Here is a 16,879-nt window from a genome sequence, read left to right as displayed (position 1 = left end):
TTATGTTAATAAAGATGGGTAACCGATACCTTCAGTAGTGCTGTTATAAAATAAAATTCAAGATGCAAGTTTTCTTTTCTAAACATTGCAGCAGTTATATCACATTTGTACATAACATTCACAAATTTAGCAGACTCAGAGTCTGTCCCTATTAATTAACCAAAACACTCCTGTCTACAAGTCCAACCTAATGGCCGACTTACTAACACGGTCAGACCTGGTCTGAACATGTCGTGGTGTTGGTGTATGGGTTGTCACCTCACTTGGTTTCACGGTAACAGTCTCTGGTGTGTTGGCGCTTACAGACTGGGAAATCGCAACAGCACTCTCTGCTGGTGTTAGTGCGATGTGCTGTGCAGGTCGGGAAGTTGGTTCTGCCCGGAGATGAAGTCGGTTCCGCCGCAGCACTGCACCTCCTTGTGTGTTAATGAGGTAAGACCTCGGAGTAACACACTCTTTTGAGACGATTGCTGGTGTCTTCCAGGACTTCTCGTTGTCGAGCTCGGTGTAGACTGTGTCTCCTGGCTGTAGAGCTGGTAGATGCCTGGCACCATGTCGTCGGTTGTAATTAGGGATGGGCATTTTAAGAAATCTCTTTAATCGATCATCGTGAGACGTTAACGATCAATTATCGATTAATCGTTAACATTTATACCCGTCAAAAAAACTGTATGACGTATTGTAACGTCCACCCGGACAGGTCGGAATGACGAGCGAAGCGTATACAATCTTAACAGCTTTATTGCGGTTACAGGAAGGGTCACTGTGGGCCGGGACCACGCCAAAACAACCAAAAACAACAAACCGCTCAACAACGTGCTGCTCTTCCTCTCCCTAACATGCAGCCTTTCTCACCCACACGCACGCGCCCACACAGACACGCACTCAAAAAGCCCTCTGCTCTCCACCCCGCCCCTAACTGCTCTCCTCACAGAAGCCTGACCATAAAACAACCGTTAACAGAACACGTGAACATTAATGCAGGTCGATACAGAATAACAGAAGTGAGAAACTCACTTTTATGTTTATTTAAATGTGCAAATGTTAAACAAAAGAAATATCCCCGACGCCTCCGCGACATTAAAAAAATAAGAGCCAGTGTTCTTAAAACAAACAAAAACCAAATAAATACAATTCCGCCTCTTTTAGACATAAAACATTAACTAACAATAGTATAATGAGAAACTCCTGTGTTTAAATGTGCAAACAATAAACAAAAGAAATGTCGCGGAGGCGTCGGGGATATTAACAAAATAAGAGCCAGTGTTCTCAAACAAAATAAATACAATTCCGCCTATTTTAGATATAAAACTTTAACTAACAATAGTAAACACAAAACAATAACACGTTATAGGCCTCGGTCTGACTAAAGGCTACGGTGGTTAGGAGGCTATAGCTTACTTAACCTACTGGTTTTTGTTGAGGAAAATTAGCATGTTAAAATTGCTCGGGGGTGAGACGTGAACGGAGCCGAGTGACGGTCAGTCCAGCGGCTGAAAAGACCCGCTCTGACGGGACCGAGGTGGCGGGGATGCAGAGATAGCGTCTAGCTAATTTAGCCAGCCTGGGAAACTTTCCACCGTTCACTTTCCACCAATCAGTCGGGCTGCACTCCAGAGGTGGGGGTATGTCCCTCAGAAAGTTCTGAGTCTCTGTTTCAATGCCAGTGTCCTGTGGGGTAGATGAGTATTGCTCCCCCAGGAGAAGTGCCATCGCAGAAACGTGCGTAGTGGCAGTGACAGTTGTGGGACTTCCCCGGCATGACAACACCGCCTCCTCTCTCCCAGTCTGTGGGATAGCCGCCTCACCTGCATCAATTGCCTCTCCCAGTTCAACCAGTTTAGCATTAGCAATTAGTCTCTGTGGTGGCGAAAGAAAGCTCAAATGCTTGTGACGGGGATCCAGCATGGATGCAATCATTGGGGCGGATGTCACAAACTCGTCAGACCAAACCTGTATAAATAAATTATAGAAAAATGTCGGATGATCGATAAAAAACGTTTGAAAATATGCCATATCTAAATAAGCAAAGCACATAAGCGACATTTAGCTATGCCTATGTCAGTCTCGTCATCAGCGGCTATTTATTATGAGTGTCATGTCAACTAATTAGTTAGTTTACCTTCATTCTGTTGCTGAGGGAGGACTTCACTTTGGTCTTGAATTCGGTTACTCTGGTCTCGTCTCCTTCTCTCCGCATGAGATGGGTGTTGATGAGGCTGAAGCTTACTGGATAAATGTTTGAGATGGAGACGTCCTTCTCGGCAGACATGGCAGTTGTGACACACTTAAGTGCTGCTAACACAGGCTGTGCGTCCTCCATGAGCCGCCAGTGCTCATCCTTCAGCTCCAGGACCCTGGCATCTTGAAGCTTGGTCAGGGTTCTGTCCGAGAGGACAGCAACAACAGCCCAGCGCTGCTCCACAAGTCGCTCAAACATCTCACAGACTGAGTTCCACCGTGTTTTGCACGATTGAATAAGCCGGTGGGTGGCGAGGCCCATTTGCTCCTGCTTCTCCTTAAGCGCATTGGTTGCCACAGTGCTGTGATTAAAGTGGCTAACGAGTTTACCAGCTGCAGAGATGACCCGATGCAGGTATAGAGCAAACCCGTCATTTATGGCTAATTGGAGAGTATGTGCAAAGCAAGCAACAGACACCCAGCTGACTCTGGTGGGATTGTTGGCAGCCGTAATGTTGGCCGCGTTGTCGTGGACGCAGGCGATAACTCTGGCTTCAAATCCCCACTGCTCTACAGCTTCATTCATCTTCCCAGCGAGAAGGTCGGCAGTATGCCGGCCTGGAAGGCTTTCAGTGAGCAGGACCGCTGAATTCATTTGCCAGTTGTCGCAAATGTAGTGGCATGTGATAGTGATGTAGCTCTCCGCTGTTAAAGCGGTCCAACAGTCTGTTGTTATAGCAACACTAGCTGCTGTGGCTAACTTGTTTAGGAGCTCCTGTTTTCGCTCCTTGTAGTGGGTTTCTATGACCCTGGTGATAGTGCGCCGTGAGGGAATCTGATACGCTGGTTCAAGTAAACTAACCACATCTCTAAATCCTTTCCCCTCGACGACACTTGTGGGGAAGATGTCCACTTCAATCATTTTGGCGATACTTTCTGTGATTTTCTCCGCCCGCTTCGCATCACAGCTCCTCCGGTTTAAAACTGAGGTGATGGTGGGCTGAACGGAGGATTCAGTGCCTCTTAACACGCTGGGATGAAGGCTCTTTAAGTGGTACATCATCGGAGTTGTTGTCGTGTTGTACTTGTAAACCGTGTCGCAGTGTATACAGTGAGCGGACTCGTTTTTTATCTCAAAATGGTCCCACACCGGACTTCGTTTCGCGCGCTTCATGTTGTTATCTTTGTGAGTGAGCAGCTCGCAGGAAGTTTTCTCTGCTGTCGCGACTCCTTACGCTATATCGCCCCCTGCTGGTAGGATGTTTTATTACCGATCATCGATAAGAAAAATACGAAATCGACAAAATCCTTAACGATCAATTATCGATCATCGATTAATCATGCCCATCCCTAGTTGTAATAAAAGGCTTGTTTTGCTTTATCACTCGTGTCCTATGGTTTGAGAATCTGTCTGTTAGGCCATTTAGGCCGTAGATTTTTCTCGATTGCGGGAGAGTTGTTCTGATCCTTCTCCCCATTAGCAGTTCTGCTGGACCAGAGGCGCGGAAAGGTATTTTGAGTGGGGGTGCTGAGGTGCTGGACTCCAGTGAACACTATTACGGGCACTATATAGACCCTCCAGAAAAACGTGGGCTAAATTCCTTGATTATGCGGGCTAAAATCCTTGATTATGCGATTAAACATGCGGGGTTTTTATGTGATTTTATGCGGTGAAATTGCGGGAAGTTGCGAAAAATGCGGAAAGTTGCGAAATATGCTAAATATGCGGGGAAAAAGAATAACAATTTTTTTTAAAAATTGGGCTGTCTTATTTATTCTCTCTCACACACAACCTGCCACTAACGTTAAACCCCTTTACTATTCAATTAAACACATTCAATGTTTATTTATTGTAAAAGCAATTGGGCTATTTTAATCTCACACACACACACACACACACACACACACACACACACACACACACACACACACACACACACACACACACACACACACACACACACACACACACACACACACACACACACACACACACACACACACACACACACACACACACACACACACACACACACACACACACACACACACACACACACACACACACACACACACACACACACACTTCTCCGCCTCATTCTGTTTTCATTTACTCGTTCGTTATCTGACCAGCTTCAATCTTGTAGGCTACTCACTTCGTTTCTTGTAGCCCTCGAAAGGGTTTTGGAGGTTGATGCCTTGGTGAACGTGAGTTGTTTGGCTTTCTTGTCCGCAGCAGCAGAAAGCATTTTCGAATGTTTGAATGAATCAAAGTGGGTCGTCACCATTGATTTTCTCTTATGCTCCAACACACAGTTGCACAGGGTGCAGAATAGTTTCCCCCCACTTTTTGCCCGGTCTTTAGTATAAATGTTCGTCGGTAAATGAGATGGATTCGATTTTTTCATCTTGGTGTTTTCTCTATCGTGTGAGCTCCACACGTTCACTCTATACAGTGTTGTTTACATTCTGTGATGCGCGAGCTGATGACGTCACGTCAAGACGCGTTAACTTTTTTTTTTGTCAACTTTGTGTGGAAAAATGCGGGGATTATGCGGCCTTTTGATAAATATGCGGCCTTTTAAAAATCTGCGCCATTTTGCTGATTATGCGGTGAATTCTGCGATCGCAGAATCACGTTTTTCTGGAGGGTCTAACTATAGAGCACGCACAAAAGCACTCCCCACACGCAAACACACGACTGACACCCGCGACTGTTGCAATGAAGGCTCGATAATCAGCTCACGGTGTTACAGTATAAGTTGAGTCATGACAACTGGCGACATTCTATTATTTTCGTCATAGGAATCCGGGGCGTGTACATTGAGGACCCATTGTTGACTTACCAGGAAAGAAACATCGTTTGTCGTTTACGTTCATCTTTTGCTATATCTGCCTTCCTAAGATCACTTTGCTGCACATTCAGTACTCGTATGTGAGAGTCCGATATCGTGAAGCTTACAGGGAGGTATCGAACATTACAAAGTAGGTGACTGTATGGATGCCTGTTCAAAACATTGCAAACTTCAATAAATCATTTAAATTAGATATTTGTGTCCGACTTTCATTTGTTCATCGTTCTTAATGTGATGTATAGTAGCTTTGATAGCTGTCCATACCTTCAGACAGCCTAAAAGTAAAACACAAGTTGTTTATTCACAGCCCGAACGCTCATCGAGATGACTGGATCAGTCATGACAACTTGTGATCAGCTCCGATTAAATTGTGATATCAATTCTGTAGCTAACCTCCAGGGAGCACGTTTATTTTATGAAATAAACGTTAAACGTATGTGCTTAAAGGCATAATAGAACTACCGTATTATATGTATTCAACTTGTGCCCCGCTGGACTTACTTTTCTGTGGTTTACCGTTACTGTGACATATCAGTATAGCCACGGAAGATAGTTTGTGTGTTTAATTCCCATGCATCAAGGTTATTTTCATGTATGTAATTGTTTTTCCTGCACAGTGTAGAGTCTTGTTGTGATGAGAGGGATACAGGTATTTCATAAAATAAACGTGCTCTCTGGAGGTTAGCTACAGAATTGATATCACAATTTAATCGGAGCTGATCACAAGTTTCATGACTGATCCAGTCATCTCGATGAGCGTTCGGGCTGTGAATAAACAACTTGTGTTTTACTTTTAGGCTGTCTGAAGGTATGGACAGCTATCAAAGCTACTATAGATCACATTAAGAACGATGAACAAATGAAAGTCGGACACAAATATATAATTTAAATGATTTATTGAAGTTTGCAATGTTTTGAACAGGCATCCACACAGTCACCTACTTTGTAATGTTCGATACCTCCCTGTAAGCGTCACGATATCGGACTCTCACCCACAACCTCACATACGAGTACTGAATGTGCAGCAAAGTGATCTTAGGAAGGCAGATATAGCAAAAGATGAACGTAAACGACAAACGATGTTTCTTTCCTGGTAAGTCAACAATGGGTCCTCAATGTACACGCCCCGGATTCCTATGACGAAAATAATAGAATGTCGCCAGTTGTCATGACTCAACTTATACTGTAACAACGGCATGGAGGCAGGGGTAAAGTGAGCGGGGATCTCACCTCCTCTAGGGGGGTCCGGGGGCATGCTCCCCCGGGAAGATTTTTTTAAAATATTGAAGTTAAAAGCATCAATCTGGTGCACTTTGAGAGCAACATTAAGAGATCTATGGATACATCGCTCAACACCCAGATGAAACACAACTGTAAGCAGATGTTCTTTTTCTTTATGGATATTTTACAAATCACTCCCCTTTCAAACTGTATTCTTGTTTTACTGCCATATAGTATTTCATAACTGTTTTTCCTTTATTCTCTTATTTTTTTTATAACTATAATGATCATATGAAGTTGTGCCGCGGAAATAATCTTTTGAATAATTTTTGACCAAACCGTTTGAGACCCACTGAGATAACTTAGACGAAAGTTAACTATCGAAACACTCAGAGAGTCCTTTAGCTCACCTGAGCCTCCAGCTTGTTGTGGAACAAACAGCTCCGTATGTCCGTTAGTGCAGCTAGCTAACCAGATGCTAACAACACGGTCCCTGCTGCTGGCACCGGTCCCTCTCTCTCTCCCCCTCTCTCACACACAGTAAATGCGCTATTTCCGCACACACACAGAGCCGCGAGCTTGAATGACACAAGCACACTTTTATTTCCATGCAACTCTCTGATTGGTCTGGTGTCTTGCCTCTGTTGCATTCAATGAACACGGGAAATTACAGTCCTGCCGTCCTTTCTAGTGTCTTGATGAGGTTCACGTAAAGCACGGTTAATGTATTATATTATTGAGGTAGAATTGTCCGGGGCTACAGAAAAAACATTCGGGGCAGGCCAAAATATTATTTTACCAATAATGTGGAATTTATTGGCTACATATTACACAGATTATGCACAGCGAGAGCAGCAATAACCGTCAAATAATAATTCAGACAGGGGAACTCCGCACCCCCTGCCTGCCGCTAGGGGGTGCTGCAGCGCCCTCAGCACCCCCCTTCCCGCGCCCATGGACCCCACTGTGTCTTCCTGCAGACTCACTTGTGCTGCGACCTCCTCTGACTGCCTGACGCTCCGTATCGTCAGTGCCAGTGTTAGGTCCGCCGTCAGCTGCAGGCTGCGCGAGAGCTCTCTGTCTCGTATCCCGACAACAATTTGGTCGCGGATATTCTCATCTCGGCTTACGCCAAACTCACAGTGTTCAGATAGATCATACAGGGCTCGGATGAAACCCTCTGCCTTCTCCCCTGTTCGCTGCACCCGCTGCTGGAAACATACCCTCTCGTGGATAACATTCCTCCTCGGGAAAAAGTACTCGTTGAACTTTCCCACCACAACGGCAAAGTCATTCGCCATCATCTTCTTAGGCAAAAGTGAACGACTTGAATATGTTTTCTGCCGTCGTTGCCCATGGCATAAATCAGGCAGCTCACCTGCACTCTCCCGTCATCTTTGTCGAGTTTAGTAGCGAGTCTGCACCACTCAAAGCGTTGCTCCATTCTAGCCATTCAGTCGGCTTATCAAATTAAAAGTTTGCTGGGGGATTAAACTTGGCCTTTCCTCCGTCTATATTCCTTTACTTTGTCTTGTTTAATTCCTGTGACTCACCGGTCACTTCTAATACCATGTAGAATGATCGAGGGTCGAGTATCTTTCACGACTCAGGTTTATTATACAGTAAGTCAAGACATTACAGTAGGCAGCAACAACACAACTGGCGGGCTTACTCTGAAGTAAAGCAGTCCTTCGCATGCCGTAAAGCATGTCACAACACTGTCATAACAGTCCTTAACTCTGTATGCATTGTATGCATATGTGACAATTACGTCTGGGTCTCTGTGTTTCATTAAAGCTCTGTGTGTGTGTGGAACGAGCCATTTTGTGTGCGTGCATGAGCGAGAGAGAGAGAGCGCACTGGTACCGGAGATCGTTGTTGTTAGCTTCTGGTGCTAGTGAGCTACGCTAACGGATATAGGGAGTTTTTTCAACAACAAAGTGGAGGAGATTCCTCTCCTGTCAGACTGAGGGACTCAATGACCTAAAGGACTCTCTGAGTGTTTTGAATAGTTAACTTTAGTCTAAGTTATCTCAGTGGGTCTCAAACATTTTGATGTAAACAATTATTTCCGAGGAACACGTTTATATGATCATTATAGTTATAAAAAAATAAGAGAATAAACGAAAAACAGGTATGAAATACTATATGACAGTAAAAAAAGAATAAAGTTTAAAAGGGTGATTTTTAAAATTTCCATAAAGAAAAAATAAATCTGTTTACAGTTCTGTTTCATATGGGTGTTGAGAGATGTATCCATAGATCTCTTCATTTTGCTCTCAAAGTGCACCAGATTGATGCTTTTAACTTCAATATTTAGAAATAAATCTTCCCGGAGGAGCTTGCTCCCGGACCCCCCTGTTAGGTCCACTCCCCACTTATAAAAGTAGAACTTTACCCCTGCTTACACCTATATGCCGTGAGCTGATTATCGAGTCTTCATTGTAACAGTCACACTGTGTATTTGCGTGGGGAGTGTTGCAGTAGAAAATTCCACTGTAGCGACCGGTACATTAATGGGAAACCCTAAATATTTGAGCACTCTCTATGAAACGTCAAGCTACCCCACTGAGCCTGACTATTTGTGATGGGGGAGCCCAACTTTTTTTTTTCTCCAATGGTGGGGCCTGACAGAAAAAGTTTGAGAACCACTGAGCTAGACTGATATGTAGGTTATTTCAGATCTGGTGACTACATTTCCCATAATGCAACAGAACTCATTCAGGTGTGAGGCTTACAGCAGCCTGAGGAACATAAGGCTATAGGGGTCTGGTACAGTAACCTTTTAACTACAGATTTTACATTTTTAAAGTCCTTTCAGACTTAATGATCCAGCTGGAGACGAGGGATCTTCTGCTTTTAAAGCATGTAAAAGGCCTCCCACCATCTAGAAACGTGTCACTTGCATCCTGACAAAGATGGGATATTCCATTTATCATTCTGTACATTTTCATTGTTATGCGGATGATACTCAACTATATTTATCAATCAAGCCTGATGAAATTAATCATCTAAATAAAATTCAAGGCTGCCTCGAGGACTTAATAACGTGGATGACCTTAAACTTTTTGATGTTAAACACGACCAAAACTGAAGTTATTGTACTTGGCCCGAAGAATCTACGAAACAAATTATCTGAAGATATACTAACTATGGATGGCATTAATTTGGCCTCCAGTGAAACTGTAAGGAATCTTGGTGTTATATTTGATCAGGATTTATCCTCGCCCACATAAAATCATTTTCAAGGAACGCCTACTTCCATCTACGTAACATTGTAAAAATCAGGCATATCTTGCCTCAAAACGATGCAGAGAAACTAGTCCATGCATTTGTTACTTCAAGGCTGGATTATTATTATAATAACTCCTTATTATCAGGGTGTACCAAGAAGTCAGTCAAGTCGCTTCAGCTGATTGAAAATGCTGCAGCTCGTGTACTAACCAGTTAGGAAAAGGGACCAAATTACTCCTGTTCAAAAATTCTGTCCAGGATAGAATTTCAAATTCTCCTTCTCGCCTACAAAGCCCTTAATGGGCAGGTGCCATCTTACCTTAAATAACTCATTATACTCTACTGTCCTACTAGCGCATTGCGTTCCAATAATGCAGGGTTGTTGGTCGTTCCTCGAGTCTCTAAAAGTACAATGGGAGCCAGAGCCTTTTCTTATCAAGCTCCACATTTGTGGAATCAGCTTCCAGTTTGTGTTCATACTGATATTCTATACTAACTGTGAAGTCCACTGAGACAAATGTAACATTTGTGATATTGGGCTATATAAATTAACATTGATTGATTGATCATTAAGAGATTATTTATCACTTAAACAGACATTTGATAAAGAATCACTAACTATATTTCAACATGACTTGTAAACAAACACAGCGAGGGGAATAAAACTGGTGGGTGATTTAGGTCACTCGCGAGCTAATGAACACTTTTAATACAAAAGATTTATTGAACATTTCAACCAGTCATTTACAATTCTACAAAAGTATAAATGGTTCAAAAATTGAACAAACACAGGTGCAGCTCTTTATACTGAGGTCATGTAGTCCACAACAATTCAATAAAGGCATCTTTTAGTACATTAAGCTCTTGGTATTTTGTTACATTGAAACAAGAACCGGGTTATGGTCAAATACAAAACTGTGATGCTTGCTTCCAAACTAGTGTGTGATTTTGTACCCTAAGCTAGTAGCAAATTTCAGGGCAGGTTTTTTGTTTATCAAACATGTCTTATTTGAATCTATTTTAATTTTTTTAGCTTTTGTGGAATAAATAAAAGGCTGTTCCTTAATTGAGGGTATCACAGTAATGCTGCCACTATCAAATACTTGAATCTATTCATAACTGGAAAACATGTCAAACTACGCCCTATGTTATGTGAGCCAATGGGCAAATGCAACGGCCCAAAACACTTCCATTAGACTTGACGAAACATACACAATGTTAACTAACAGTGCTGCATTAACTAAACGCAGAAAAACAAAATGCTTCAAATAAAAAACGCTGCAAGAAGCTCAAAACGCAACGGAAACCAGGCACACAAACAATTGAAGCACACAGCTGGGACCAGAGCACTTGTTGACATTCTGGGATTATTATAATTGGCCAAATTGGTGAATGTTTTCTAAATGTTGTGCATGTAAACACAGGTTGTCAAGTTGGTGAAGATGTTTCTTCATTTTCATGCGTTTTGGCATATTTATTTTATTTGCATTGTGTATGAATGAACAGCACGTTTCTCCTGGAAGTGTCTTAGGCCGTTGTAATGTCATTGGCCGTCAGCCAACTTAGTATATAGATTGAAAAGCTCATATACAAGAGCATATAAGTCCAATGAGCCAGAATCAGTCACTTTGAATTTAACTTTCTGTCAACGGACACTTGCTACTGTATATCCTTTACTGTAGAACAGTGTTTGTATCAAAAGGTGACAGATATATACAACTAATAAATACCAAAAAGGACAAAATATCAGGAAGTGCGTGACGTAGTTGTTGTTTCTTTGTTCTGAAGACAGCAGCTACCCTGTTTATAATTGAACCTCCACCCATTGTTGGCTCACTGAACCTGGATGAATTGATTCAATTTTGCTCAATGCTGACTGAGTGTCACTTGAATGCAACACGCCCAGGGGAGTGATGGGAATGTATTTTTGTTTGTGTCATCATCAGTTCTCCACGTCTTCCTCCTCTGCCTCATTCTCGGCTTCAGGTTCCTCGTCCATGCGCTCCTCCTCTTCCTCTTCCTCCTCCCTGCTCTTATCATTCTCAGAGTCGGTCTTCTTCTCTCTGTCTTTACGTTTCTGCTCAGACACCTCCTTCTTTCCTTTCTGGCCCTTCTTGTACACTATAAAAGAATAACAAATATTTGTGTATTACATAAACATTCTGGAAATTTTAGATGTTGGTCTCAATAGGTGTATTTCCATCTATATCGCTAACATATTTTCAATTTGAACGTAAAGAAAAGCAAAATTAAGAGTTAAAAAAACAGACTTTGATAAATAAATCATGTGATTTAAATATCCACTAAAGAGTGAAAAACATCAGGGGCCTAATTTATAAAAAAGCAAAGATGCCTTTTATAAAAAGACTGGAGTTTTTATGGAAAAGTGACTGTGGCAGTGAGGATGAGCCTGAAATTAACATTATATTTTCCCTTTAGAAGTGACGTACTGACCTTCTAGAGCTTCTCTGAGAGGCTCCAGGAATCGTTCAAACTCCATTTCCTCCATCGCAGACAAAACATCGCCTGCGTTCAGAGTTTTCCTTTTGGCTTTCATGGCAAAGTTGTTTGCACTGGAACAAAAAACAGAAAAACATTTTTATTGAATTAGAGGTAAAATAAGGAATGTCACAAATAATATTCACGGTCTTAAACCTTATAATGGTACTGGAAAGTTATATTACGTTTTTTTCTTGACCTTTTTTTTGTGAATCAACACTCAAGTGATTTTTTCTAAGTGAGTTTGTTTATCCTTACCAGGACGTTGCATACAGCACAAACACACTGGCAGCTTGGGATATGGCTCTCCGGGCTTCTTTCGACACATTAACCCCATCTGGGAGCTGTGGGGAAAAGAAATGGTGCGGATGAGTTAGAGCACATGTGTCAAACTCAAGGCCCACGGGCCGAATCCGGCCCGTCTACAATTTTGATCAGGCCCGCATATCAATTTATAATCACCAATACAATGTGGCCCGCTTAAATGTATGATTCTGTTCTGGCGCACGAAGAGCCTACGCCGTAAGCTACGCAAATGACGTTGTTGGGTTGTACCTGATTGGCGCAGGCAGAATGCTCTCAATTGCTATGGCCAATTACGTGTCTTACAGCAGAGCCTATGTAGTAGCCAACACAGAAGCGTTAACGGTCTGTGAATGTCAACTAGCCCACACCTGTCAGCTAGTAATGTCGACTAATCCATGCCTTCATTTCCTCCCGCCTTGACTACTGCAACTCACTTCTTTACGGCATCAGCACTACATCCCTCAACAGACTCCAACGGGTTCAAAATGCAGCTGCACGTCTCCTCACTCATACCAAATCATGGCATCACATCAGCCCAGTCCTCAAAGAGCTCCACTGGCTTCCTGTCTCCCATCGCATCAATTACAAAATGATGGTCCTCACCTACAAAGCACTCCACCATTTGGCCCCCCCTTATCTCACAAACCTTCTCACTCCTTATCAACCCCCACGGTCCCTCAGATCCACCGCAGCCGGACTCCTATCCATTCCCACATCCACACTCTGCAGCTTTGGGGACAGAGCCTTCTCAGTGGCCGCTCCTAGGCTCTGGAAATCCCTCCCCCAAGATCTCCGTGACTCTGAGTCCCTCACAGTCTTTCAGTCCCGCCTCAAAACACATCTTTTCAACTCTGCCTACCCATAAGCCCCCCTCCTCTCAATCAATTTCCTCTTGACTGCCTTTTTATTTATTTTACTATACTTACTTGTTTGCCTGTCCTTGTTTGTCTACCCTCCCTCATATTGTAAAGCGTCTTTGAGTCGTGAAAAGCGCTATATAAATAAAATGCATTATTATTATTATTATTAGTAACACAGAGAATGAAAAAAAAAAGAAAGATTGATGTTGAAGGGAGGCTATTTCAAGAGAGGTGGGAGATAGAATACTTATTTACTGAGTAAAGAAGAGAGGCCTGTGTGTCTTATTTGCAATGAGAACAAAGCCGTGTTCAAAGAATATAATTTGCGTCGTCATTTTGAGACGGCCCACCAGCAGCAATATGCCACCATGGACAGGGAACAGAGGCTTCAGAAAGTCACGGAGCTCAAAAAAGGCAGGCAACAACAGCAAAATATGTTTCATAGGGCCAAATCTTTAACAGATGGAGCTGTAAAGGCAAGTTTCATCATAGCAGAGGAAATTGCTAAATCAGGGAAGCCATTCACCGAGGGGGACTTTCTAAAAAACTGTATGCTTAAAGTTTGTGACATTGTCTGCCCCGCAAATAAACAAAACTTTGCCAATGTCAGTCTGACAAGAAATACTATAGCCAGCCGTGTGGATGAGCTTTCTGACAATTTGCAATCACAGCTCAAAGATAAAGCAAAATAATTTGTAAACTACTCAATTGCTGTGGATGAAAGTACGGATATATCAGACACGGCTCAGCTGGCGATTTACATCCGCGGAGTGGAGGCACAGTTGTCTGTTACTGAGGAGCTTTTGGACTTAAAACCGATGCACGGAACAACCACCGGCCAGGATATTTTCAAAAAGGTGGATGAGCGCATCAGTGGAACCGGTTTACCATGGAATAAACTTGTGGGGCTGACGACCGATGGGGCACCTGCTATGTGTGGGCAAAGGAGTGGACTGGTAGCAAAGGTGCGAGAGAAGATGAAGGAGACGGGAGGAGAGCTGACTGATTACCACTGCATTATTCATCAGGAGGCCCTGTGTGGAAAAGTGCTTGGTATGGAACATGTCATGACAGTGGTTACGAAAACTGTGAATTTCATCCGAGCACGGGGCTTGAACCACGGCCAGTTCAGGGCACTTTTGGAGGAGAGAAATTCGGAGTATGAAGATGTGCCATACCACACAGAAGTACAGCCAAGAATAGATGAACTTGCATCAAAAAAAATATGTCAGGTGTCTGGTGGCTTAAAATAGCATGCCAATATTGATGTGTCAAATCTGGGAAATTAGCTGCATGTGATTTTTCCTTGACTGAAAAGTTTATTTGTACGTTTATTGACATTTATGTGCACCTGGTTGCTAATCAGAAGGCTACAGTTTATATGGGACATGTTAACAATATGATCAAAGATCTGTTACTGTTACTTTTTGCTTACTATTTAATGTCCCACACAACCATATTCAGGACTTTAAAACAAGCCTTTTGAGAGTTGTAGAATGTGGGCAAGAACATTCACTATTCATTATTTAGCTTTTACATCAGGCCATACCTTTTTATTTAATGTCCCAAAGAACGTTTTTTTAAATAGTCCTTTTCAGGGCTGTGAAAGAGGTTGCTCTGAGTTGGCTGCCTACCAGTTCAAATGTATTCAGAACGCATTGTTTTGCTTGACTAAATGCTATGATGCTAAGAAAAAAATGTTTTTGTCGACTTAGTTTGGGCTTTATGTTGACCAACTAATGTGAAAAGGCTATATATATTTTATATATATAAATGTACATATGGTACTGGTCTGTGAATTAGGTTAAATGTGTGTTTTGCTTGACAGTGAGGTTAGTATGTAAATGTTGCTTTACTAAATGCTATGATTGCCAAGCAATGTGTTTAAATATGGGAAGGCTAGTAGTACATACAACAATACATTGAAATATATGTTTTTATGTTGTTTATTGAATAAAAAAGGCATGTCAGTAAAGCATATGTCCGGCCCTTACTGTGATTCCAATTTCCCAGAGTGGCCCTTTGTGAAAATGAGTTTGACACCCCTGAGTTAGGGCATCTCAAGGCTGCAGAATGAATTCATTTCTATCAGAAAAACAAGCACATTAGGAACATTAACAACATATGCAAAAGGTAATCAGTTACAACTAAATGCTATGATCTTTTTTTAAGAAAAACAAAAAACCAAAGTTCCGAAACAGCTAGGGTAAGTTACTTTTCACCATTTAATATGGTACATTCAAGCAAGTATTGGATACTGATATTGAAATATAAAACATTATTTTACATTTACATTTTGGTACAAGAAGTTCCCATGAAGAATATATAACTCAGTGTCATCTTTAAGTTTACTTACATATAAAATGTAAATATAAAACTTTAACGTTGTTTTTTTATACTTGTACTCAGGTAAATGTTTGTATTATTGTTTATATCTACGATACTATTTTCACTTAAACAAACTATTTGATGACTTTTCCCCCCTCTTGTCACACGGGACTTTTACTAGTACTTTTTTATTATAACTTGTGTTTTATTTTACACTAATAGTATTGTTATTCTGACGCTCCAAGACGAGTATTTCTTATGTATCCACTCACCGCCTCCTTGATGATGCGGGTGATCACCGCGTTGGGCAGGTTTAGATCTTCGGGTCTCTCCGCCATGTCTCTCGCCGGTTACCGAGTGCTTCACCCCGCCGTGTTTGCACCGCTAACTCCCCCGTCCGGATTACGGTTACCTCTCGTGTTCACAGATTAGCACTGTTGTGTTAGCCTGGAGCTACCTAAAGTGGCTAGCTAATGTAAGTAGCTCGTTCAGTTTCAAAGTAATATTTAGTAATATTAGTACCGCGTTTGAAGAAGACTTTATTATCAGTGTGGTTGATGGTTTCCAGTTGTATATATAAATTTGAAGCCGCTCGCGTTTCCAGACAGAACAGATTTGTTTTGGGATGTTTCCCGCGAACCTTCCAAGCACGAGCCCTCCTCCGTCAACTTTCAACTACAACCCCTCTGACGTCAGTGTAACGTACATCGACGGTGCGTAGTTACGTAACCCTTCCTCGTTGAGGAAGGCGGTCTGCTAACAACATAACAATTAGGTGCATTACCGCCACTGTTGGACTGGAGTGTGGTATAGTAGATCGTCAGAAAAAAACTAAATTATCTCTATTGTTTCGGTTGACTTATAATATTTTGTATTTAACAAACCGAATAATTCCTCTTGTATCTTCCTTAGCAAATCCCCCAACGTGAAGCTTAGTTTTCCATCAGTTAACAACATCATTAACTCTCTTTAACACATGCTTGACAGTTTACAGTGTGTTTATAATCTATTAGTATAGTCTTTTCTGTCGAGTGTTTGATTTAGTCATGTGTGTCCTGTTCTTGGATGGGTCATGACCTTCTCTTCTATTGAGGTCCTGCTCCGTCTTCCACCTATCCCCTACATGTTTTTGAATGCTCGAAACATGTCTTCAACTCCCAGTATTATTGCCAAGTTTTGCATGTAAAATATTTTATAATAACATTATATTTTGCTTTACTAAAGGGTTTTTATATATCTGTAAACTAAAGTCATTTACGTGAGTGTTAAGTTAGTTATTATAATTCCTTTTAGGACTACAAAAGACCCCCATCACACCAGAAACAAACTGTTCTGTCTGCTGCGGTCTGGCAGGCGGTACAACAGCATCAGGACTAAAACAACCAGACTCAGGGA

At 42.0% G+C, this 16,879-nt stretch overlaps 2 protein-coding genes across 2 annotated transcripts; both read right to left on the bottom strand.

Annotated features, from left to right (window-relative positions):
- Nucleotides 1-725: 725 nt before the first annotated feature.
- Nucleotides 726-7,561, bottom strand: LOC307029590 (E3 SUMO-protein ligase ZBED1-like; the record flags this gene model as incomplete). The annotated part of the gene is made up of 3 exons (XM_079665670.1): nucleotides 726-1,953; nucleotides 2,123-3,181; nucleotides 7,244-7,561. 3 exons carry the CDS (start codon nucleotides 7,559-7,561, stop codon nucleotides 1,438-1,440), a joined length of 1,893 nt encoding a protein of 630 aa, XP_079521796.1. The 3' UTR covers nucleotides 726-1,437.
- A 2,629-nt stretch (nucleotides 7,562-10,190) lies between these two features.
- pole3 (polymerase (DNA directed), epsilon 3 (p17 subunit)) lies at nucleotides 10,191-16,178 on the bottom strand. The gene is made up of 4 exons (XM_079664320.1): nucleotides 15,757-16,178; nucleotides 12,249-12,334; nucleotides 11,946-12,064; nucleotides 10,191-11,612 (listed from the first exon to the last, which is right to left on the bottom strand). Exons 1-4 carry the CDS (start codon nucleotides 15,820-15,822, stop codon nucleotides 11,434-11,436), a joined length of 450 nt encoding a protein of 149 aa, XP_079520446.1. The 5' UTR covers nucleotides 15,823-16,178; the 3' UTR covers nucleotides 10,191-11,433.
- Between the last annotated feature and the right edge of the window lie 701 nt (nucleotides 16,179-16,879).

The sequence above is a fragment of the Notothenia rossii genome, assembly GCF_949606895.1.
Source record: "Notothenia rossii genome assembly, chromosome: 2".
In the NCBI taxonomy this organism is placed as follows: Eukaryota; Metazoa; Chordata; class Actinopteri; order Perciformes; family Nototheniidae; genus Notothenia; species Notothenia rossii.
This window is presented reverse-complemented; position numbering and strand designations above follow the sequence as displayed.

Excerpts from the sequence above, each read along its gene's own strand:
- pole3 (XM_079664320.1), bottom strand. The coding sequence starts at position 15,822 with ATGGCGGAGAGACCCGAAGATCTAAACCTGCCCAACGCGGTGATCACC. Across the intron at positions 12,335-15,756 it reads CCCGCATCATCAAGGAGGCG|CTCCCAGATGGGGTTAATGT; the intron begins GTGAGTGGATAC and ends TTTTCCCCACAG. Across the intron at positions 11,613-11,945 it reads TCTCAGAGAAGCTCTAGAAG|TGTACAAGAAGGGCCAGAAA; the intron begins GTCAGTACGTCA and ends ATTCTTTTATAG.